Here is a 24,611-nt window from a genome sequence, read left to right on the forward strand (position 1 = left end):
TATAAAGGGCTATGACCATTATGAAACCCTGCATAATTCAGTTCAGGCATGTGAGGGCTGGAGCATATTTCGGCAGCATGGGTATAAGTCAGGAGTCAGCTCTGTACACCATACCAGTCCATTAAAGATGCACTCACACATGTATGCTTGCATAGTAGACTTCTTAACATGCATGGTTTGGTATGGGGAAAGAATTGAGGTACACAGAAAATGTAGAGGTAGATAAAGAGAATTTGCAGATCTCCTGAAGTGTAGGTAAGTCTGGGTTCACTTGTCTGACATTGCAAAATTTCCTTTCATTAGGCCTCTACTCATTGATCTTGATTCTCATTTCTCTTCCGTCTTGTTTTGTAGTTCAATGCACCACACCCCATGGGCCTTGAGGTAAGAACAGACAAAATATATTGACTGCAGGTTTACCACTCTTTAGTTTTGTGATGACTTATGAAATTGTTACTGTGATTAATTCCAATTGTTTCCAAGCCTTTTATATAAAGAACGTCTAAATTGATGGAAGGGCAGGCGTTATGGGAAAACCAGTTTACTTTTTCTTCACTGTTAAAAAAATATAGCCGTTTGCAGGGAAAATGTCTTAACACTAGAATCACTGAAAAAAGTAATGCTGGGCCACCTTAAATTCGTTCACGCTTCATTAGTATCTTTGTTTTGCAAATGTGACAATCTGCACTGGCAACAAGCAGCCTGCTATCCCATCCCCCACCGACCCAGCTGAAGTTGGACACCGTTCTCCCAGCTCAAGTCTGTTTATCTGGCTGTGAGGTGTCTGCAGTTGTATAGGGTAAATAATATATCATTATTTGGAACACGTATATCTCGTGTGTTCCGTGTCTACAACGATATGGGTAAACGTAAGATGTCAGGAAATGCGAGGCAAGAAATATTGAACACATAACTGAAACGCACCTTTTTTTCATGTAATAGTACTAATCACAAAAGGTTAACGTGAAGTGTATAATGTGTTTGGACTGAAGTTCAAATATCAAACACTTTCACAAAAGGTACAGTTATGATGAAACAATTGCACTTTTATTCAAGAATGTAAGTGAAGAAAACAATTGTTAGGGTACGATGCAGACATGTGCTTAACTGGCACAGAGGCAAGAATGGCTTTCTCATAGTCAAGAGGTTGTGGGTTCGACCTCGGGTCCTTCCTGCATTTACCGTTTAGAGTAGTGAGCTGCTATTATTATTACTATAATAGAATAAAAACATTAATTTTATTTGAGTCCGTAAATTCATGGTACTTGTGAAAGATATTGCCGAAGGTGTATAAGCAGACACACAAACGCTGGCGAATGATGTCGTCTTGGTATCTTGTTGTGGCTTGAATTTTTTTTAATTCAGTTTTATTCTTGAATAAAAGTTATACCTTTGCGAAAGTGTTTGTTTTACATTGCAGTAATCTCTTGAATAACATCAAATCTGCTTCTGCCGCTCTAGCTCTCTCTTGCAAGCGCACACACACATCCATGCATCAAATAAAACATCATTATTTGAAAACGCTATGTCATTTGAACATGTGTTGTCTTTCCAGGGGGGTGACAGATCTATTTTTTTTTTTTTTTTTTTTTTTTTAATATTGACTTTTTCCGTGTGTTCCTACTCTTACTGAATTAGCACTCACCGTGATCTCGATGCTGTACTGACAAAAAAGAGAAACATTAATATATTTGACATTTTATGACCTGAATAGTACATTTCAAGTTGTAGTCTGTGACTGAATTTTTTTTTTTTTTTTTTTTTTTTTTTTTTATTATAACCCCTCGATCTTCCCCAGTCTCCACATTATGGTGCATGTCTGTATATTATTTATGGTACTGAGAATGCAGACAGACTTCTTCTTTTTAGGCACATAGTTGTCAGCATGGCACTGCCAAATCTAAACACTAGCGTGGAGAATTGCTCATGCACTAAAGTGATTTTAACTGCAGGTGAAGGCTCCCATCACACTTTATTTATGGTGCCAAGCAGAGTTGCGTTTTGGTGCAGCAGTCTATTAGCCAGCGATGTAAAGAACGTCTTTACGGTTCTGCCTTTTTTCATAAATGGCTCCATAAGCTTTATGACCTTAGTCTTGGAAAGACTTTCTCCTGTAGGACTGGGATCTTTTCCTAAATAAGGAGTGGCATTGCACATGTACTTTGTCAGCATGCCTATGTCAGTCAAGTACAGGAACCTCTGCAGTCTACTTGTGACTTTACACTGTAGGAAGATAAGTAAATTAAAGGTAAATAGGTAAATAACATTTGTTCCGGCTTTTGTATAAGTAACATTATAAATGTGTTTTATATAAAGACCGTCAAACATAATCACAAACAGATCTTTGATCTTTGAACAATACCTTGGCGAGCTCTGTAGGCCCTGCTGTTTTGCTGAAGGATGTGTGTGGCAGATTCACTGGAAGGATTTTATTTATTTTTTTCCTGTAATAGTAGTAGTAGTAACAATAGCAGCAGCTCACTACTCAAAATGGTAAATGTAGGAAGGACCCCAGATTGAATCTGTAACCTCTTGACTATGAGGAAGTCGTTCTTACTGTTGCATCAGCCAAGCAGTCATGTCTGCATTGTACCCTAACCCAATTTCTTTGGTTATATTCTTAAATAAAAGTGCACTTGTTTTGTTATACCTGTACCTTTTGTGAAAGTTTATTTGATATTTGGACATCAGTCTTCACACATTATACACTTAACGTCAACATATCATTATTACTATAATATGAAAAAGCGTCTTAGTTTTGTGTTCAGCATTTCTTGCCTTGCATTTCCTGTCGTCCTACATTTATCCAGATCATTGTAGACATGGAACAAACATGAAATGTATGTGTTCCAAATAACAATATATTTTCCATATACAATGCCAGATAAACAAACTTGAGCTGGGAGAACTTTATGTCCGACTTTAGATGTGTCAGTGGGGGATGGGATAGCAGGCTGCCTGCTGTCAGTGCTGATTGACAACCTTTGCAAAACAAAAATGCTGATGAAGAGGTGCAAAGGAATTTACGGTGGCCTGGCAGTGGAACTTTGTCAGGGATTCTAATGTTAAAGCAATAGCACATTACTCTTAAGTATTTCACATTTTGCTATATAGGAGATTTTAACTGTAAAGTTTAAATTTAGCTGACATGTACACATTATCGAGTAATTACATTCTTGATATACTAAGTCAACACCCCACACCCCCACCAGTGTTTTCCAAATGCTTATTTTTTTTTTTTTTTTTAATTAGGAATCCTTGTAAAATATTGAAAAAGCTTTCCACCATTCCTCACAAGAGGAATGCTGTTTTAAATAATATGTAGTGTGTTTGTCCAATAGCATAATGGAGGATGGCTTGGTGTTTTTCTAATTGAAAAAGACATGTTCATGTAGACAGACTGCACTTCAGTGACTTCCTTATGTGCACTTTGAAAACAATGATGAATTACTGAAATTACATATTCCATTTATTTTTGTATAGCACTTTTCTCTCAAGAGCAAGCACTGACAACTTTGCAGGTAGATGCAAATACAAATATTACAAATTATATAATCTTCTTTCTGCTGCTCCCATCAGGGATTGCCAGAACGGATCATGTTGTTCCATTTTTTTGCTGTTTTATACTTCTTGCTCTGTCACACCCATCACCTGCATATCCTCTCTCACCACATCCATAAACCTTCTCTTAGGCCTTCCTCTTTTCCTTTTGCCTGGCAGCTCTATCTTTAACATCCTTTTCCTAATATATCCAGCATCTGTTCTCTGCACATGTCCAAAACAACGCAATCTCGACTCTCTGCCTTTGTCTCCCATCCGTCCAACCTAAGTCAACCCTCTAACATACTCCTTTCTAATCCTGCCCATCCTCGTCACACCCAAGGCAAATCTTGGCATCTTTAACTCTGCCACCTCCAACTCCGTCTCCTGCTTTCTGGTCACTGCCACCGTCTCCAACCCATATAACATAGCTGGTCTCACTACCGTCCTGTAGACCTTCCCTTTCACTCTTGCTGGTACCCATCTGTTACAAATCACTCCTGACACTCTTCTCCACCCTGCCTGCACTCTTCCATAATCCCCATTACTCTGTAATGTTGGTCCCAAGTATTTAAACTCATCCACCTTCGCCAACTGTACTCCTTGCATCCTCCTCATTCCCCAGTTTGTGTTCAGAACATTGAATTATTTGTAATGACAATTTTTTGAGGTAGAGAAATCTCCAATAGTTGAAAAGGTTATCTGTTAATAAAACGTGAGATTATGGTGGCATTTTAGACTTGGCAGTTTTAGCTGTTGATTACTTAACTGAATCCAGTTTAACAGACAATCAACTTCCCTTTTTAAGCTATCAAATGTTTTGCCCTAACTACAAGTCTTTCGCCTTGGCATCTGTAAACTTCTTGCATGCATAGATGCCACCTTTTATTCCAGTACTGCAGTTGTCTCCTGTTTACCTGCGTTCTCATATAGTATCTATTGTGATAGCCCTGTCTGTCTGACTTGAAACAACTCCACCCCTAGAGAAGCAATTTTGTTTAAATGTGCCACACTTATTCTTCAGTGAAATTTGTAAGACTGTTCAATTTTCATTGAGATACCACAAGCAGATCTCACTGTACGAAGTTTTTAAATTTCAAAATTTCCCATTGGGAAGCATTTGCAAATTTTTGAATATGTGTACCTTCAAACAGAGAAACATTCTGAGCAGCTTCAACTATGAATTAGTTTAGTTTCAGCTTTACCTTGAGAGCTGTTACTGTATCTTCTATATTTCACATATTTTCTTATTTTACTTTGTTCCCAGCCACTCCAATTCCTAGTACTAAGTTATTTTTAACTCTGGGGGAGGCACATGATAAAGCCACTTGTAGAGTCACAAGTCACCTATCTGGAAATGAATGGAAGAAATTCTGTAAGCGTCACTCTAAGCATAGACTGAGCAAACACTATTTCTTACAGCACAAATTATCTCATGGCTGCATTATCTGTTGTTTACTAATGTGCAGATATTATCAACATTCAGCTAAAAGGTGTTTGAACTAATTTAATCACACATGAAGGTGCAGCCCCCCTAGTGATATAAAGATAACATGGTGGTAGAAAGGTAACTGCAGTTTATGTACGGGCAGAAGATCAAAGCAATGGGGTGTATAATGAGGACTGAACTGTGTTTATAACGGTTTCTGTGGTGCATAAAGGGCAGAGTATTGCAAATAGTAAGGACGTAGCAGAACTATAGCTTGTGCTGAGCTAAAACAGTTGTTTACCAGTGTATAATATTTGTCAAAGAGTTGGGGTTACTGGACAAAGATGTACTATTCTTTCTTATAAGACTTAAAGGTATTTAAATTTTACCTTTGGTATTTCTGCTAATACAATAAATGAGTTCCTTTCCAAGTTTTTTAGTTATTTAAATAACTTTCAATAAATTACAGAGTCACTAATAATAGCTAGATGAGGAACTTATTTCAGGTACTTCATTCATGGAGTAATATTAATTTTGATTTTATGCTAGCATTACTTTTCTTAATGGGATACCCTCTTTAACATTAGAATTACCAGAGCCTACGAAAAAACTTGTAGATCCGTCCCACCTTAAATCGCGTCTTAAATCCGTTTGCACCTCTCCGCCAGAGTCTTTTGTCATCTAAATATGCTGATAAACACAAGCTACTAGCAGCCAGCTATTCCATCCCCCCACCGACTTAGAACGAACTTCTCCTAGCTCATGCTTTGCCTTGATTTGATTATCTGGGATTGAAGTGGAGTTTTAGAGTGGAAATAATATAGCGTTATTTGGAATTACACGCATTTCATGTGTGTTCCGTTTCTATAGTAGTCTGTGCAAACACATTTTTAAAACAGAAACGTTTTTCATATTCTAATAGTAAATGACAAAATGTAGGCATAAACTATATAACGTATGAAGCCTGAAGTCCATATATCAAAGAAACACTTTCACAAAAGGTACAAATAAGAGAACACGTGCGCATTTATTCAAAAATATAACTGCAGAAAAAAAAAAAAAAGCCGCGTTAGCATGCCACATTGACACTCTTACTACAACCGCCGCGGTGGCGTAATGGTATCAGCTCCTGACTGGGAATCAGAGGGTGGCGAGTTCGATCCCGCACGGCTCCACTTCGAGAAGTGAACTGCTCTTATTCTTACAATTTTAGAATAACAACATAAATTTGATTTCAGTCTGTAACAGCCGGTGTAACTTATGATACTGGTAAAGGTTAGCTTTTTTTTTTTTTTTTTTTTTAATTCACTTTTCATTCTCGCAGTCGCATTCAGAATCAATCCATTCAACCCCATCTGACACAGCTGTTTTCACATAAATAAAAGTGCACTTTTATTCAAGACTATAACCGAAGAATAAAGAAAGCAAGTTACAGTTGGTGGTTGATATGACAGCTTGCGTGGTGCAATGCTAAGAACTGCTGATTTCAACTAACGGTGAGATACGAAGAAGGCAGCTTCGCCAGCGTTTGTGTGTCAGAACCCTTTTGGGGGTGGGGGGGGGGGGGGGGGGGCCCGGTAGTATGCATCGTGGTACACTGCAGAGCTATAGCGCGTCATGTCAGATCAGATCTGGTAATTCTAGTGTTAAGAAGGGGGACCGGAGGGTGTGTTCCACCAACAGAGGGATCACACTCCTCAGCCTTCCTGGAAAAGTCTATTCGGGTGTTCTGGAGAGTTCTGTCCGTCGGATAGTTGAACCTCAGATTCAGGAGGAACAGTGTGATTTTCGTCCTGGTCATGGAACAGTGGACCAGCTCTACACCCTTAGCAGAGTCCTGGAGGGTGCATGGGAGTTTGCCCAACCTGTCTACATGTATTTTGTGGACTTGGAAAAGGCGTTTGACCGTGTTCCTTGGGGAATCCTGTAGGGGGTGCTCTGGGAGTATGGGGTACCTGACCCCCTGATAAGGGCTGTTTGGTCCCTGTACAACCGGTGTCAGAGCTTGGTCCGCATTGCCGGCAGTAAGTCGAACCCGTTTCCAGTGAGAGTTGGACTCCGCTAGGGCTGCCCTTTGTCACAGATTCTGTTCATAACTTTTATGGACAGAATTTCTAGGCGCATCCAGGGTGTTGAGGGGGTCCGGTTTGGTGGACTCAGGATTGGGTCACTGCTTTTTGCAGATGATGATGTCCTGTTTGCTTCATCAGGCTGTGATCTTCAGCTCTCTGGATTGGTTCGCAGCGGGGTGTGAAGTGGCTGGAATGGGAATCAGCACCTCCAAATCCGAGACCATGGTCCTCAACAGGAAAAGGGTGGAGTGCCCTCTCAGGGTGGGAGGCGAGATCCTGCCCCAAGTGGAAGAGTTCAAGTATCTCGAGGTCTTGTTCACGAGTGAGGGAAGAATGAGATCGACAGGCGGATTGGTGCGGCGTCCGCAGTGATGCGGGCTCTGCATCAGTCTGTCGTGGTGAAAAAGGAGCTGAGCCGTAAGGCAAAGCTCTCAATTTACCAATCTGTCTATGTTCCTACCCTCACCTATGGTCATGAGCTATGGGTAGTGACCGAAAGAACGAGATTGCGAATACAAGTGGCTGAAATGAGTTTCCTCCGTAGGGTGTTTGGGCTTTCCCTTGAAGATAGGGTGAGAAGCTCAGTCATCCGGGAGGGGCTCAGAATAGAGCCGCTGCTCCTCCGCATCGAGAGGAGTCAGATGAGGTGACTCGGGCATCTGATCAGGATGCCTCCTGGACGCCTCCCTGGTGAGGTGTTCTGGGCACGTCCAACTGGGAGGAGGACCCGGGGAAGACCCAGGACACACTGGAGGGACTGTCTCCCGGCTGGCCTGGGAACGCTTCGGGAATCTCCTGGAGGAGCTAGAAGTGGTGGCCGGGGAGAGGGAAGTCTGGGCATCTCTGCTGAAGCTGCTGCCCCCGCGAGCCAACCTCGGATAAGCGGAAGAAGATGAATGGATTAATTTTCTTGTTATAGTTTTTTAATTTGGCATTTTTACATTTTTATTCATACAGTTTAACTGCGTGGTGTAGTATTATTACCAAGGTTGAGAAAAGGGATTGCATTTACTGCACTAAGTACTTTGTGACCCCTTTTTTGTTTTTTAAAATAAAAAAAAAAATAGTCCTTCCACATAGTGCTGGGCGGTGTACCGTTTCATACAGAAAACCGCTTTTTATTTTTGTTATGATATGGATTTTTCTTATACCGCAACACTGGTTTAAATTGCCTAAATAACGTTCAGAACGAGGCACAGCGGGAAACTATTCAAGAGGGGACCTTTTTCACTGCTACACCGCTAATCACAGAGGTGTTGTGCGGGGGCTCTTTTTCACTGCTACACAGCTAAATAGGTAGTGGTAGTGTAGGTATTGCGTGGTGAAAATGAACAGAGAACATTCTGAAACTGAAGCTGTAGCCGACGATAAAGTTGAACATGATGACACAGAAGAACTTTTGCCGAAAAAAAAGGAGTTGCGTCCGTTGCCTGGAGATACTTTGGTTTTAAAAGGTCAGATGTGGACCATTATGTTCAAATGTGTAAATACTGTTTCTATACTATTGGTTAATACTGCAAGCCAAGTTGTACTTGTTTTGTTTTCAATACAGTATAATGTACCTGGGTACTGTGTAATAGTGTGACAACATGTTGATTTTATTCTTGACATTTCCACTTTAATCTAGACGCTTATGACAAGAATAAAGTTGACATGTTGACTTTATTCTCATAATTTGTTATTAAAGTAGAACATTGTAAACTAAACATCGTAAAATGAATATTTACTAGATTTTCTCAAACCCCGTCATAAGTTATATAGCACATTAAATGCTGTGTGTTAAGTGTTCCCCGAGCCATGTTAAATCGGTACGTGCTTTTTAAACTGACTTCCTCTTGTACTGAGCAGGCGCCGCAGCGACCGCCGCAAAGTATACATTCACTTCATGATATTCCTGCTCTCAGAACATTTAGAATGCTAAGATAATACTTGATATCATTTTCATGATGAAATGCATTAAAGCATGTATTAATCATGTGGGGGCACCACGGTGTGGAGGTTGCACTGCTGCCTCGCAGCAAGGGTGTCTCGGGTGTACCCTGCCTTGAATTTGCATGTTTTTCTGGTGGGTTTACTCGGCGTGCTTCAGTTTCCTTTCAAAGTCATGTAGGATGTGGGGTTTTGCTATATTGACCCTGCTAGTGAATGTTTTTTTCGTATTCACCCTGCGATGTGCTGGCACCCCGTTAAGGATTTGCTCCTGCCTCGTACACAATGCTTGCTGGGATGGACGCAACCCTGAATGGATGGCATAATTAAACATGTATAACGAAGATATTTTTAAAGTTCTGAACACTCCATGGGTTAAGTTTACAACTAGCTTTAATTTCACAAAGACGTTTATCGTGTGGTGATTGGTTATGTGGTGAAAGAAAAAGGAAGGATAGGAACTGGGGTTTTGGTACGTCTGACAGATGGCACGCGTGCAATAAAGAGAGCCCGCTCAGAAGAACATCCATTGAATTCTGTGTTCATGTCTCCGACCACCAGATCACAAACCCAACATTTACACAATATTTAAGTTAAACCTTTGCGATACCCATTCACACATCCAGTTTTTTGGAGCCTCGTCACACCTGCCATAAAGTTCTCTACACTGAACATACACCTGGGGACCCCTTACTGCGAGGGAGCAGCACTACCGTGCATGTTTAATACCTGCTTTAATGCATTTCATCATAAAAATATCAAGTATTTATCTTAGTATTCTAAATTTTTTTGAGAGCAGGAATATCATGAAGTGAATGGATTCTGTGCGGTGATTGCTGCCGGCGCTTCCTCTTAGTGCAGAGGAAGTCAGTTTAAGAAGCATAGTTATTAACAACTGGGTCGGGGAACACTTGGCACAAAGCATTTAATGTGCTGATTAACTTATGACGGGGTTTGAGAAAATCTAGTAAATTAAACATTGATTTTAGGATGAAGTTTAGTTTGACATTCTACTTTAATTATAAAATAAACTATGAGAATAAAGTGGAAATGTCGACTTTAATCTCGACATATAGTTTGGTTTTTTTCTTCCTTGTGTCCATATTTTATTTTTCTTCACCGTGGCCCAAATACAATTCCGTAGGGCTATACCACAAATAACATTATAAATGCAAGTTGCAGTTTTGTTATTTATGTATATAGCTTAGCTTGAAGCAAGGTCCATATTAATGCAGTTTGTGTAAATGATGGTTCAGTTGGTAAAGATGTCATCACCAAGTTGCACTTGTTTTATTTTAATTTGGTGAATACTATGTAATGCACCTGGGCTTGAAGTAATAGTGCAACTATCAGTAATACTGTTAATTTTATTATTAGTTTAAATATTATGCAGTTTAATGATGGTAAAGTTGTTTAAAAAGTCACTTTAACGTGTCCGTGGACAGAGATGGTTAACATTAACAGAAAGTGTAGTTGGTTTAAAAAAAATATTTATTATTTATTCCTTTTCTAAGACATGTTCAGTGCAATACAACTTTTGACAAGCACCACTGGATATTTTACGAATTCTAAATGCCTTTTTGGATGGTTGAAAATATGTTGTCAAAATTATAGTTTTAAGTTGTTTGCAAAATTTGTTCAATACAAAGGTTCTATATTTTGACCATCTGTCATGCAATGTGATTCCTTCTCTTCATTAGTGCCATCCCCTTGAAAACTATCACTTTATGGGGCCATGCAAACCTGTATTAATACTTGTGTGCACATTAAAATGTTTTTTTTTGTACAATGTACAATTCTCATAACAGTGGAATAGGTTATTCTTAGCCAGTCTACTGCAGTAATTGCAGTGGAAAATGTGGTTAACATCCACTCATGCATGGGGAAAAAAATACCGTTGAATACCGTGAAACTGGTATAATTTAGAAAAATACCGTGGTATAGAATTTTGGTCATACCGCCAACCCCTACTTCCACAGCTATTAATAGTATATCAATCAATGCCATTTCACATCACCTGAATTGGAATAATCTGTGTATGAAAGCTATAAAGCCACCAGAAGCCTTTTTTAAGCCACATTTTTAACTTTGTAAAACTCTATTAACAAGCAGGTATTTATTGTAGCCTACTAACACATGTAATTTAATTAGGTTTTTTTTTTTTTTAATATGAAGTTTTGTTACAAAGGTAATAAAACTGTGATTACTGACTCATTTTAAAGTAACTAAAATATATGAAAAATACACAAGGCCCTGAATGTTCAGCCACGCATACACTTGCTAACTTTGTAAAGAAAGCCCAATCCTTTAACTTGACAGAATCTTTACCAATGGTTCCCACTAAGATTTTGTAGGATCGCAAGCACTTTTTGGTCACAGCTTCTTGCAACTCTGTCCTTCATGGAGATTTTGAAAATTGAGCTCAACTTGAACAGAAATATACTCTTGTTGTTCACAGCCATTCTCTCACTTCTATTTGTGTCTTCCAGGTCAGTCCAGTTGAGGCTATGTGTGACTAAGTTGGTTAATACTAGAAATACCAAAGAGTACGAAAAAACTTGTAAATCCGTCCCACCTTAAATCCCTTCGCTCCTCTCTGTCAGCGTCTTTTGTCTCTTAAATGTGTCGATAAGCAGCCTGCTATCACATTCCCCTACGGCCGCGCAAAGTTTTCTCAGCTCAAGTCTGTTTACCTGTGTGTCAGTTGCTTAGAGTTGTATAGAGTGAGAAGTCAAGCAAAATGACACCTTTTATAAATACAGTAATCCCTCACCTATCGCGGGGGTTACGTTCCAGAGCCCCCCGCGATAGGTGAAAATCCGCGAAGTAGAGACCTATATTTATTTTATTATTTATACATATTTTAAGGCTTTATAAACCCTTCCCACGCTCTTATAAACCTTTCTCACTCTCTTGTTAACCTTTCCCACGCTCTTATAAACACTTCCTATGCTCTTAAACACTTTCTACATTCTTAAACACCTCAGACCAACACGGCACACTGCACGCAGCGATCAGACGTCAATGTGTCTGCACTCGCTTTGTGAAGGGGGGCAGCTGAACTCAAGCTGAGCAGAAATGGACTTTGGGCTGCTTCTGCCAAAATGCCTGCTTGTCGCTCTGCACGTTCGGAAGGAGGAGGAGGAGTGTGTGTGGGTGTGTGAGAGCTGAACGCACCTTCGCTCAAACCCCCCCTCCCCGGAAGCGCAGTACGCTCCTGCCACTTCGCATTGTCAAGGGGATGGGGAGCTGAATGAACGCTAAGGAGAAGTGGACTTTGTGCTGGCTTTGTGCTGCTTGTCGCTCTGCGTGTCAATAATTTAAAAGCCTGTACATCACCAATTTTCCTGTCTCACTGTCTTGTCTTGCGTGAAGTTAAAATGTTTTATAATAGTGAGATGTTACTCATATCCTTAGCCCGACATCCACATATCATATGTGTTAACAAAGTGTGTTTTATAAGTTTACATGTGTTTAAAGCATGTGGGATGGGTATTTTAAGGCATAAACTATAAAAATGTTTATTTATATGGTCTTTCTATATCGCGGATTTTCTCCTGTTGCTGATGGGTCTGGAACATAACTTCCGCGATAGGCGGGCAGTCACTTGTATTTAAAAACCCGCGAAGTCGTGAATCCTCGAAAAGTGAACCGCGAAGTAGCGAGGGATTACTGTACTATATTGTTATTTGGAACACATGCATTTCATGTGTGTTCCGTGTCTACAACAATCTATGTAAATACATCGTTAAAACAGAAATGTTTTTCATGTTTTAGTAATAGATAAAATGTAGACATGAAGCATATAATGTGTGAAGCCTGAAGTCCAAATATCAAATACACTTTCAGAAAAGGTACAAGTATAACAAAACAAGTACTTTTATTCAAGAATATAACTGCAGAAAAAGAACCTGTGTTATGGTGTGACATTGACACGTCCTCGCTATGATTGTTTTGGTGGTGTAATGGTAAGAACTGCTTACTGCTAATCTAAGGCCCATAAGTTCGATCCCACACGACTCCGTTTTGAGAAGTGAACTACTCTTATTCTTTCTTTTGCCGTCGCTGTACTTTTTATACATATATGGGAAGCTCTGCAGTCTACTTGTTTCTTTACGCTGTAGGAAGTAAATAAATAAATCAAGGTAAATAACATTCGATCTGGCTTTTTATATACAAAGTACAGCGATGGCAGCTTCCACCTGCAGCTATAGACTCTTCAGTACGCGAGCGACTCTCCACTCTAGTGTTTAGATCTGGACGGTGTATGCGCCCAAAAAGGAAGTCTGACTTGCGTACTGAAGTGTCGGCATACACTCTTCGTGGCATTGCACATGTACAGCATTTTTTGAGCATGCCCGTGTCGATCAAACACAGCAAGCTCTGCAGTCTACTTGTGACTTTATGCGGTAGGAAGTAAGTAAATCAAGGTAAATAATGTTCGATCTGGCTTTTATATACAAAGAACAGTAAAAGTAAAAGTGTGATGTGCATTCTTTCTCCGATGTAGAACCCTCATCATCATCTGAGTTCACCTCTGCTATAGCGTGTCTTTATGTGAAAACAGCAGTGTCAGATCTGGGGGGAATGTGAACGTAACAGGGAGAATAAAAAAAAAAAGCTAACCTATACAAGTACCATACATTTACACCGGCTGTTACAGACTCAAATCAAATGTATGTTTTTATTCTAAAACAGTAAGAATAAGAACAGTTCACTTCTCAAAACGGAGTCGTGTGGGATCGAACTCGTGGGCCTTTGATTAGCAGTCGGCAGTTCTTAAAAGTTAAACCACCAAAGCAATCGTAGCGAGGACATGTCAATGTCGCACCATAACGTAGGTTCTTTTTCTGCGGTTATATTCTTGAATAAAAGCGCACTTGTTTTGTTGTACTTGTACCTTTTGTGAAAGTGCTTATTTCATATTTGGACTTTTGGCTTAACACATTATACGCTTCATGTCTACATTTTGTCAATTATTACTAAAACATGACAAACGTTTCTGTTTTAACAATGTGTTTACATAGATGATTGTAGACTCGGAACACACATGAAATGCATGTGTTCCAAATAACGATATAGTATTTGTTTGACTTGTCACTCTATACAACTCTAAACAATTGACATGCAGGCAAACAGACTTGAGCTGAGAAAACTTTGTGCAGTAGGTTTTGGGGGGGGGGGGGGGTTTGGGGGGAGGATCTGATAGCAGGCTGCTTATCAACACATTTAAAAGACGCTGACAGAGAGGTGCGAAGGGATTTAAGGTGGGACGGATTTGAGTTTTTTCGTAAGCTTTGGTAATTCTAGTGTTAATCATTGATTATTAGTTGACAGCTTAGTTTTTACAGAGGCATTCATAACACCAGGTCTTAGACAGTAGGCACTGGGTAGGCTGGTATCATGTATACTTATGTACAGCCATGTGTTTGAAAATATTGTCTGTTATGAATGTTCAGTTATTAGCATGGAAATTCAAGAAGGACAGAACACTCAGATTCAGTTCAACCATGTTATTAATCCCAGTCTCACCCTTCATAACATTTCCACCTTTCCACATGTTAACACCATCCTCCAATATTACTATGGAGTCAAAAGGTGGTTTGCTTAGAACACAGACTGTACTGCTTGTAAAAAGGCAGAGTATTCTGTATAATTGTTAGGTGAATATAAGCTGTGAGGTGTGTAATAGGTCTTTAACCCCTATAGGACCTAGACCTCTTTGTCGGATAAGACCAGGCCATATTGCTGACCACACACACCAAAATATTTCTGCGGATTTGGACCCGATAAGTTAATAAAAATACTGATTGTTTATTAAAGCAAGTCTATAATACAAAATGTTTTAATAATAATAAAAAAAAAAAATCTGCAGGAAATTACTACTTACGAATGTATAGACTGGAAACCCTGTTAAAGGATTATGCTTGTGTGCCTAATTTCTATTTAAGTTTAATATGAAACTTTCTTTTTAAAAGTTCTTTGAGAATGTAGTGATTTGCATAATGGTATGAATTGCATACATATGTACTATTTATTTCTCATTGTTTTATATGGTATGAATTGATTATAAATAAAGTATTGAATCACTGTTTACTTAGTGTTTTCCTTCTTTTTCAGCTTTGAGGATGGGTTGCGTGAAGAGTAAAGACGACAAAGGTTCTGCAGTTAAATACAGACATGAAAACATGCAAGACTCTATCAGTGCGCATGTTGGTCATTATGGACCAGACCCCACTCAAATAAACCAGTCTCCTGCCTCTAAGGGACCCACTTCAAACTATAATAATCATTCCATAGCACCCTTTGGTGGGTCTTCTATTATGACACCCTTTGGAGGGGCATCTTCATCTTTTCCTGTGGTAACAAATCCTTTCCCTGGTGTTGCTACAGGTATGTTGAACAATCATATATCATAGTTTCTTTGTTATTTACAATATTTACTGAACACAAATCTTTGATTAGTGCAGATGTTGCATTAGGCAAAGAAGGGTTTCAAAAACAGGTTTTTTTTTTTTGTTTTGTTTTTTTTTAAATCTATACATTTACAACATCTGTCAATCTAGTACATTTCTGGTTGATAGTCACTGCAAGTTCAGAGAGGGTTGACCAGCATTACTGTGAAATATCTTTTGGTTTGAAATACTTTTCCTTCTTCGGTTAATATGATTAAAAAAATGAGCGCATGCTTTGTAAGAACAGATTTCCTGAAGAAATGCTACATTTATATTGTAATTTTGGCCTTATGTGTATTGATGTGTGTAGGAGAGTTCTGTGTGATGGACCAGTCTCTTATCCATGGTTGAATCGTGCCTATAGCTCCATACTACAAGAATAGTCTTTGTACCATACGGTCCACTTCATTTGTACGATTTGTGTACTGAAAAATGCTGGATCTACGGTTGGGTCACATTAACCTCCTTGTTGTTGACTCTTTTAGGGCGGGTGTCGACTTTTGTTGACATCCAGGGGTAGAGTGCGACAATCAGCTGTTAATGGCGACAAAACTCATTGTTACATCACAGGCATTCCCTCTCTGCTTGGAGGAATGTTAGACTCATTGTACGGCATCTAATCCTTGCGTGTGTGTGAGTTACGAAATGTAAACAAAGGCAAGATGGCATCGAGTCAAAAGGGAGCGAAGCGGGTGCAGAAAAGTGCAGAAAAGAAAATACTCGGCAGACGATGTTTTGCGCATTATCGCTGAGTCGGACCGATTTTTTTCAGAATCTGATTTTGTTGAGAGTGATCAGGAGAATTGAGCAAGAGTGAGGAACTGGCATCAGTTGATCGGACACCAGCCGCTGCCGCCCCAGCTGATCGGCTGCCAGCTAAGCACATTCGCGCAGCCAATGCACCTATGGTAAGGTTCACATGGGAGGAATACTCAGACATTGATCCGTGGGAGCCAAACTGGTTACGCTGGCCTACTTCAGGCTGTTTTTTACTGAGGCTGCTTTTCAGCTACTGTCAGACGAGACACAGGTATACAGAGCAATTTTTTGAATCGCGGGCTGTGCTGGCACCGCATTCTCGTTTTTCAAAGTGTAAACCCACAACAAAAGATGAGATGAAGGGCTTTGTGGCATTACAAATAGAGATGGGACTAGACTGGCAATCTAACTTCAAGGAGCATTGGTCCAAACGTGCTTTGTCGCCTGGTGGCTTTGGACAGGTTATGGAATCTATGATAAAATACAAGGGACACCATTTTTTCCACCAATATATGCCAGACAAACCCACAAAGTATGGTATAAAGGATTTTGTACTGGGAGAAGCAAACACTGGTTTCTGCCTGAAAGTAATTACATATACAGGAAATTATTCCTTTCAAAGAGAGAACTGTCCCTTGACAAGGCAGGTTGTGCTGGAGCTGCTTCAGGGCTATGAACATTTGGGTCATGTGTACGTGGACAATTTTTATACATCACCAGAATTGTTCATAGAGATACAGAGCCGGGGAATTGGAGCTTGTGGCACAGTGAGGGTGAACAGGAGACACATGCCTTCACAGTTGAAGCCAGACAGGCTGAAGATGAAAAGAGGCCACTATCCGGTTTTCATGCGGGTGGAAAACTTGGTGGCAGTAGCATGGCACGATGTCAAACGGGTGACTTGTCTCTCTCTACAGTACACACTAACAATATATGTGAGAAAGTTATTTGTCAAAAGGGAAACCTAGAAGGTAGGAAGCTGGACAAGCCAGTTGCACTTGAGGAGTGTAACTGTAAAATGGCTGGAGTTGATTGACTGGATCAGATGCTGGGGTCATACATGAGATTGCACTTACAAATGGCTGTATATTGTTGAAACAGGCAAACCGTGACCACACTATGACTGCAGCAGATTTCTGCAAGAAGGTGGTTGACAGCTTGCTGGCAGAGTATGTTGCAGTGCCTTTGGCAAAGCGAGGAAGGTCATCACAAAGAGCAGTGCCAGTCAGGTTGATTGAGCGCCACTTTCTTGCAACATACGAGGATGCAGGCTCATACAACGTGCAAGACAGTAACATTTGTCAAAAATAAATTTTTTTTGTTGATTTGATATGTTAAACCATTGCTTTGTGTTCTTTTTGAAAAAGTTAGGTTTTGGAAAAAAATTCAGCCCTGGGTGAAGAACAAAAAAAACATTAAATTTTTTTAGGGCTAATTTAAGTCCGACTCTGTCACATGTAATTAACCAACGTCAGACTCAAGGTGTTGTGTCCTTGTTCTGCTTTACAGTGTTAGGCCCAAATAACGCTTGAGACAGTATTCTGCTGTCATCTAGCAGATAAAATAACATTATGCTGCAAAAATTTATATTTGTGTTTTTCCACTCTAAGGAATTAATATTCATGAGTGGCGTGAAGCCTTCAATCAAAAAATGAAAGTGTAAAGCCAGTTTTAGAACAAAGTGGAACTCTGAACCATTACTTGAATCCAGTGATAGTGATGATAGTGTGAAATGGCCTTGAGGCAGATGGTGAAATTGGTGCATATGGCCCTGTACAACCGAATTGCTGTAATGTACCTGGTGAATTTGGTCACTGGAAGGTTCACCCTGGTGCAATTAGGCAAAGTGATAGTAATCAATGGAAAGACATTAGCCCCCTAAGCACTGTTCACAGTGCAGCAACTGTCATTCATATCTGGGGAAATGGTGAGGTCTCAAAGCCTTGTGCTTTGGTAGTCTACATTAGCACAAGAGATGCATTGATAGTGCGGATCAAGTTTTGTTGTTCTACACTATTATTCTTTTGCTTGAGCATAAAAGGGAAGCGTGCCAAAAAATGTTCCTACTGTTCCGATTGCAACATTGAGCTATGCGTGTTGCACAGCAGTGGGCACTAGTCATATCTTTCCTACTATTTTTATGTTAATGTTTTGATATTTACATGTTTTCCATGTAATATTTTTTTCTTGTTGAACAAACTCCAACCTTTTAAACAGTTTTTTTCTGGCTTTATACATTAACATATTAAATGCAGTTAATCACATTTTGGTTATGAAATTGTGATTAATCACACATTACATTTCTCAAGTTTCATTATTATATGCTATGAACTACATCCTTGGGTCAGCTGTAAATGTAATGTCAGTATAGTTGATATACTGGAAATAATTCTCAGAGGATTTGAGAAATTCCATTTGACAAAATTATGACAACACAATATTTTGGACACATCTGTAAAATTGGTCAAGACTAGGGCTGCAACTAATGATTATTTTGGTAGTCGACTAATTGTTCAATATTTTTCAATTAGTCGCGATTATTTCATGCCTGACTATTTTGATGCCTGTGACCTGTGGTTTCACATCCTGTTCTGGGCTCCCATGCATGTCTTACCTCATCTGCTCATGTCTGTCCACCTGTGAATTTCACCCTGATGTTTCTGCATTAACACGATTAAAATTAATAATAATCATCAAATTAAAATAACTAGTGAAACAAATGAATTTGAAAATAATTGCTGTTTTAGATTAGTAAGGCCATCTCAATAAACAAGAAATACATAAAACAATACAAACTAAAGTGCATATAAGTCTTTAAACAAAGTGCATTTAACTTAACCAATAATAGCCACTGGTGTGTCTTAAAAGTCCAAAAATTTAAATAAAGCTTCAGTACAAATAAAACAATAATGTACAGTTTATAAAAGATTGTTCATATATTCCTGATTGCAGTGCAGGAACTTGAGCATTTTGACATGCTCTGGTGTGAGGCTGGCTCTGTTCTTCGAGACAATGTTCCCAGCTGCTGAGCAGAGATGCTCAGAGGGAGTAGAGGTAGCAGGAATACACAAGAATGATTTTGCAGACAAAGATGTTTTACTCATCACACTCTGAAGGAAAAGTGTTGTAGTTTATCACATTATGTACTATATTATGCCAAAATAAAAAATAACGGACTAAAATATGTAACAAGCTAATTACTGATATACTACAAAACACAAGTTGCCTAACGTTAGTTAGAGATGGTTTACTATTCATATGAACTCAAATATTATACGAAAAAAGAAGAAAAAAAACCTAGGATGGCTCAGCTACTCCTATTCACTCGTTTACTATATCTCCAAACACGTTAGCAAGTATAACTGAAGTTATATGCACTTAAACCACTGCAACTGGCTAGAGTCGGTTTCCAGTGCAATTTGGAAGCACGCCGAAGCCAAGTATATGCGACGACATACATTCATTGAACTCTGCAACCGGCTATACTTGCTTCACAGAGCAATTTGGCAGCACGCCGGAGCTGATCAGTCACTGAGTATATTCGTTGAGCAGCCAGCTCATGAGCACTGCCAGCCCCTGCAGCCTCACTGTCTCTGGGATTCAGCCGCTGCACTAGACGAGCCTGCAGTCATCGGCGTTTACCTGTGTGTGTTTGCATGAAACCAGTTCGAGCTCAGTTGGCTCGGTGATTTACTTAATTTCATCAATGGCTTCAGTTGCACCTTGAACATATAATAGATTGTTGCAGTAGTTTTTTATTTATTTATTTTTTTATTTATAGTTTTTACAGTTCATTTGCAGTGTGTAAAATGATCAGTGCTGCAGTAATTGTGATGCTCTTTGCATGAAAAAAAAATGTGTTCCATTAAAATTTCACATTTTCTTTGTGAATTGTGACGTTTACTTAAAAAGTGCAGCTAAAAAGTATTTGGCATCCAGGGGTGCATTAACCCCCAAGTATGTGTCGGTTTAAGGGTTAACTATCATTGTCGAAACCTTGATATACACAGAAAATTCCGCTTTGCATAATCTGCATTCAACTTTTTTTTCTTTTTTGGTGAAGCGCTCCCACACTTTAGAAAGTTTCTGTCTCAATTTTTTTCCATCTCCTTCCCCCTCCTCTATCCGACTCGCCATTGCTACCATGTTTATTTTCCTTTACATTCTTCTTCTCCTCAGATGTTGTTCTTCATTGGTAGGATTTTGTGTAGTCTTGACAAACAATAACAAATGATGCTGCCCCCAGACGTTCATGTAGTACATTGCAGTTACAAAAACCAATGTGGTTCTTTGTGACTGGAGTGTCTATTGAAGGTTCTGTTTGATGCGTCGACGATTTTTTGTAGTCGACGTCTTCGATTGCGTTGACTAATCGTTGCAGCCCTAGTCAAGAATACTGTCCTCAGTATTTTTCTCTTAACATTCAACCAGTTGTTAAGGCGCACAAGTTTGTTTACATTTACAGATGCCAGAGTAAATCTCTTTTATGCACAATATGTCCAGCAAGTGAAAACTCTTTCACATGGCACACTTGATGCAGGAGTTGCAAGATCTGCTGTCTATTCAATGCTGGCTAATTTTACCATGAACTTTTCTGTGAGCAGACTCACAGAAAATTGCGGTGGGCAGTGTTCAAGGATGATGCTGGGCTTAGTATCTAGAAAGAGGTCTGGTTTCCAGTGAAATGTTTGTTATCCAAGCGTTTTGCCAATTCCATCTTGAAGGCATCCTTGAAGCGCACAGTATAGTCAGGGGTCCTCTTATGAGACCTCCATTGTGTGGTCTAGCTGGCAAAGTGCAGGTAAAAAAAGGAACTGGACACATTTCACACCCCCCAGGAGCTCCATGACATATCTGTAAAATAACAAATATGCGTGAACCCACATACCACTAGCACAGACATGTTCTCTTTCTGCTGTTTTACTTTCTCTTAAACCCACACCCTTACACACTTCTAGAACTTTTTTATATGGATTTTTACTTTCTGTAGATTTCTTTGCAAAGTTGTTTTTTTAAAAAAAAAAAAAAAAAAAAAAAAGCACAAGGCACATAATTGTTAATTTTGCATAATGTGAGGTAGTATTAGAGAACATGGTTTATTCATATGTATTGGCATTTATGGTGTTATACTATAAATAGGTAAAATTTTCAGGGATGCTATATATGCCAATGTATGGCTATTGATGGTTTTTCCTTTTCTTTTGTGTGAGAGCATTCCGGTGTTTGCCTATGTTGAAGGTCAGTGGCACAGATGTTTTCTTCAGACCTCTGCCTTGTGATGAAAATTGTTTTGAGAACCCACAAAATGGAGACATTTTTCAAGATAGCACCAATTTTTGAATATTTAAGAGCATATGCAAGTCTCAGATGCTTTAACATGTTTGCAAATTCATAAACCAAGTGATGCACCAGCAGATGGCGCCACACAATATTGGGGGGTGGGGGTGGGGGTGGTGGTGGTATGCAGCTGCACAATGCAGCATGGAACAAGAGCATCAAAGATTCATTTTAAAATGCAAGAATAACACATCATCCCAAATCTATTGTCCGGTTGTATGGAAATAATCTTGTTTATATTTATTGATATTTAGTTTCTTTTATGCAATGAATAACATTACTTGGCAAAGCATTGAACTGGCCTCTGTGATTACTTGTCATGGGTATTTTAAATGCTTATAGCGGCAGGAGCTGTAGAATGCCTAGTAAGAAAAGGGCTTCTTATTGATGCAACTGTTACATTGCAGGTTTAGGCACCACAGCATTCTCAACCTTTTTAATGCGTGGTTTGGAGATTTGATCACTTATATAAAAACTACCCTAAAAGCATCATTAAAAGCTCGGAAATTAAAAATCTCAGGAACTGATCTCCTTTTAAATAGTACACACACAAAGACTTGTCATTTCTGTATTCATTGTTAGTTTAACACTAGAATTATCAAAGCCTACGAATAAACTCGTAACCCTGGCCCACCTTAAATCCCTTTGCACCTTCAATCAGCATGTGCTGATCGACACATTTACAAAACAAAAGATGTGTTAATGACTTCTGACCGGAGCAGGGGTTGGCTGAAAATTCTATGGCCACAAACTGAATTGTGGCTTGCAAATTCTGGAGTCTTGTGATTATTTTGCGTTGTTTTAATGCATCAAGGTTTTTAAATTAATCTCGGGTGTTAACGGGTTACTGCAGACAGCTTTAATTAAATCTCAGTAACCTCCTTAGTATTTTTGTAAATGCTGTTACCAGAAAAACTCAGCAAAGCGAAGTAGGTCTAAAGTCACACAAGGCATTATTATATGCATTCTATATATATCGACTACAAATAATGAGCTGTGATATAATGAATGTGCTTTGAACACTCATTATTTCTATTGATGATTTATCTAAATAAGAATTATCAGCTCTTTTTAAGGAATTAATTTGCTTTAGGCGGGAAATATAGTATCAATCAGTTGAGACATTGCTTCAGGCCCAGTGTACATAATACTCCAGTCGTAGCCTCATATGCTTTCTTTATTTTGCATTGTGGTATCTTTTCCATTAAGATAATTGAATGAAGAGCTGAAGTAAAAGTGCTGCTTTTGCATTTTGTATGCACATCACCTTAATTTGCCTTTCCATTGCATGTTCCCCTCCCAAATTGTATTTTTATTTGCAGTAACATTCATAGAAATTAAGAAAGGGATTATGATCCTACTTTTCTGGTACAGACTTCCAAGTCATGTAGCTGAAAAAGAAACCTTGACAATTCTAAAAAATGTTATAATGGGACAATGTAGCTATCCAAACAAGTCTGATTTACTGAATGGTCTCCTCTTAGGTTCTTATCTAAATATTCATAAGCACACTGCCTGCTGGTTTCAGAATAGGAAAAGTTTGTAGAGACAACTGAAGTGTTTATGAATTTTTTAGTGGTTGGTTTCTGTTTACTCTTTTGGACATGTATGAAATATGGTTCCTTTTTGAGAAAATACAGGAATAATATAAGGATTCCATAGGTGTGCCATTTGTGTGAGTGCAGGAGTTAAATTGACGTGGAGCACCATCTCTCTTGCTATTGGAAAGTTTGTCTAAATTCTTAACAGGCATAAAGAGCTACATGATTATAATTGCTGAGTGTATACTATAATGTAAAATGCAGTTATTTTCTCTAGCACATTAATATTTTGACCACTAAAATGACTGAATTTATAGCCTCTGAATGTGTGTATGAAAATGTATTCTAATATATACAGTAAGATTGTGACAGTAGAAGTAAAAATGTTTTTATTATGCAGTCTGATGCTGCAAGATTAGGTTTTGGCATCTTATGCCCTGTAGTGAGTAAAGCAACTGCAGATTTTAGATGATTGTAAAACTTAATCATAAAACCTATTTTGTGGATGAAACAAAAGTTGGTTGATATTGTCAGATGTACACCCAAGGTACTATTTACGAATGAAATCTTGGCATTATTGTATGGTCTGCTCGGAGATGATACATTGTTTTATTTATTTATTTATTTTTAAATACAGGCAGTCTCCGGGTTATGTATGAGATAGACTGTAGGTTTGAACTTAAGTTGAATTTGTATGTAAGTTGGAACAGGTACATTATTTTAATAAATGCTATTGTTGACCGACTGTAACCAAGTGCTCTGCCAATGAATGGAGTTTCACCTCTCTGACCTTTTTATTATTTCTACTTTATTTTCAATGTTTTTTCTCTTCTTTACTGTATTACCAACACTTGCATCAGATTTGTGTTTCACCTATCCTTGAAGGATGAAGACAAAAGGTTAAGATGAGCTCTTCTGCACAGCACTGTACTCTTATCACAGCAGGATGGCATCAGTCATCAATACGTCTGATGTACTGACAAGAGACAACTTCCTGCTATGTGCATAACAGTACAAGCAGGCTTGCTAATGAGAATGAATGGGGCGGCGAGGGGCAGTTCATCAACTGCCCACCACAGAGTCACCTCCACTACAGTATGCTGCATGCAGCGTCCACCCACCAAGCCTCCATCCTGTACACGAGGGATAGCTGTGGCCCCAGTGACTATGGACCATGGGTCACTGCTTGCTGCTGGGCGCCACCCGAGGGACACTACACTGTGTGAACAGCGAAATTGCCCCCCTCCAGCCTCCATCCAGCCACCGCTTGCAGCATCCCCAGGCCGAAGATGGAATGGCTAAAGCTTACAGTATCTCATTTAGTCATAGTTACCACATGAATTAGCTTTTCATTTGTTTAGAAATAGAAGGCATGGGACCCAGCTGGTGCCGGAGAGTTTTGCTAATGCAGTTTACTGATCCACTTTACTAACCGAGAATGCTAAACCGGATGGACGCAGGGACATCCGGCCATGGGCCGTAGCCGCAAAAAGACGTACTGCGCAGGCGCCACAAGAAATGAGGCGCCGCGAGAGGCGGCCAAGACCAC

The 24,611-nt window shown here is 39.2% G+C and overlaps 1 protein-coding gene across 2 annotated transcripts in view; it reads left to right on the top strand.

Annotated features, from left to right (window-relative positions):
* Positions 1–24,611, top strand: part of yes1 (YES proto-oncogene 1, Src family tyrosine kinase) — a 92,432-nt gene that overhangs the window by 26,780 nt on the left and 41,041 nt on the right. For both annotated transcript variants that reach the window (XM_051928879.1, XM_051928880.1), the window contains exon 2: positions 15,091–15,363. In XM_051928879.1, the coding sequence (XP_051784839.1) occupies positions 15,099–15,363 (265 nt within the window). In that variant the 5' untranslated portion in view covers positions 15,091–15,098. The remainder of the gene's footprint in view (positions 1–15,090; positions 15,364–24,611) is intronic.

The sequence above is a fragment of the Erpetoichthys calabaricus genome, chromosome 6 (assembly GCF_900747795.2).
Source record: "Erpetoichthys calabaricus chromosome 6, fErpCal1.3, whole genome shotgun sequence".
NCBI classification, from domain to species: Eukaryota; Metazoa; Chordata; class Cladistia; order Polypteriformes; family Polypteridae; genus Erpetoichthys; species Erpetoichthys calabaricus.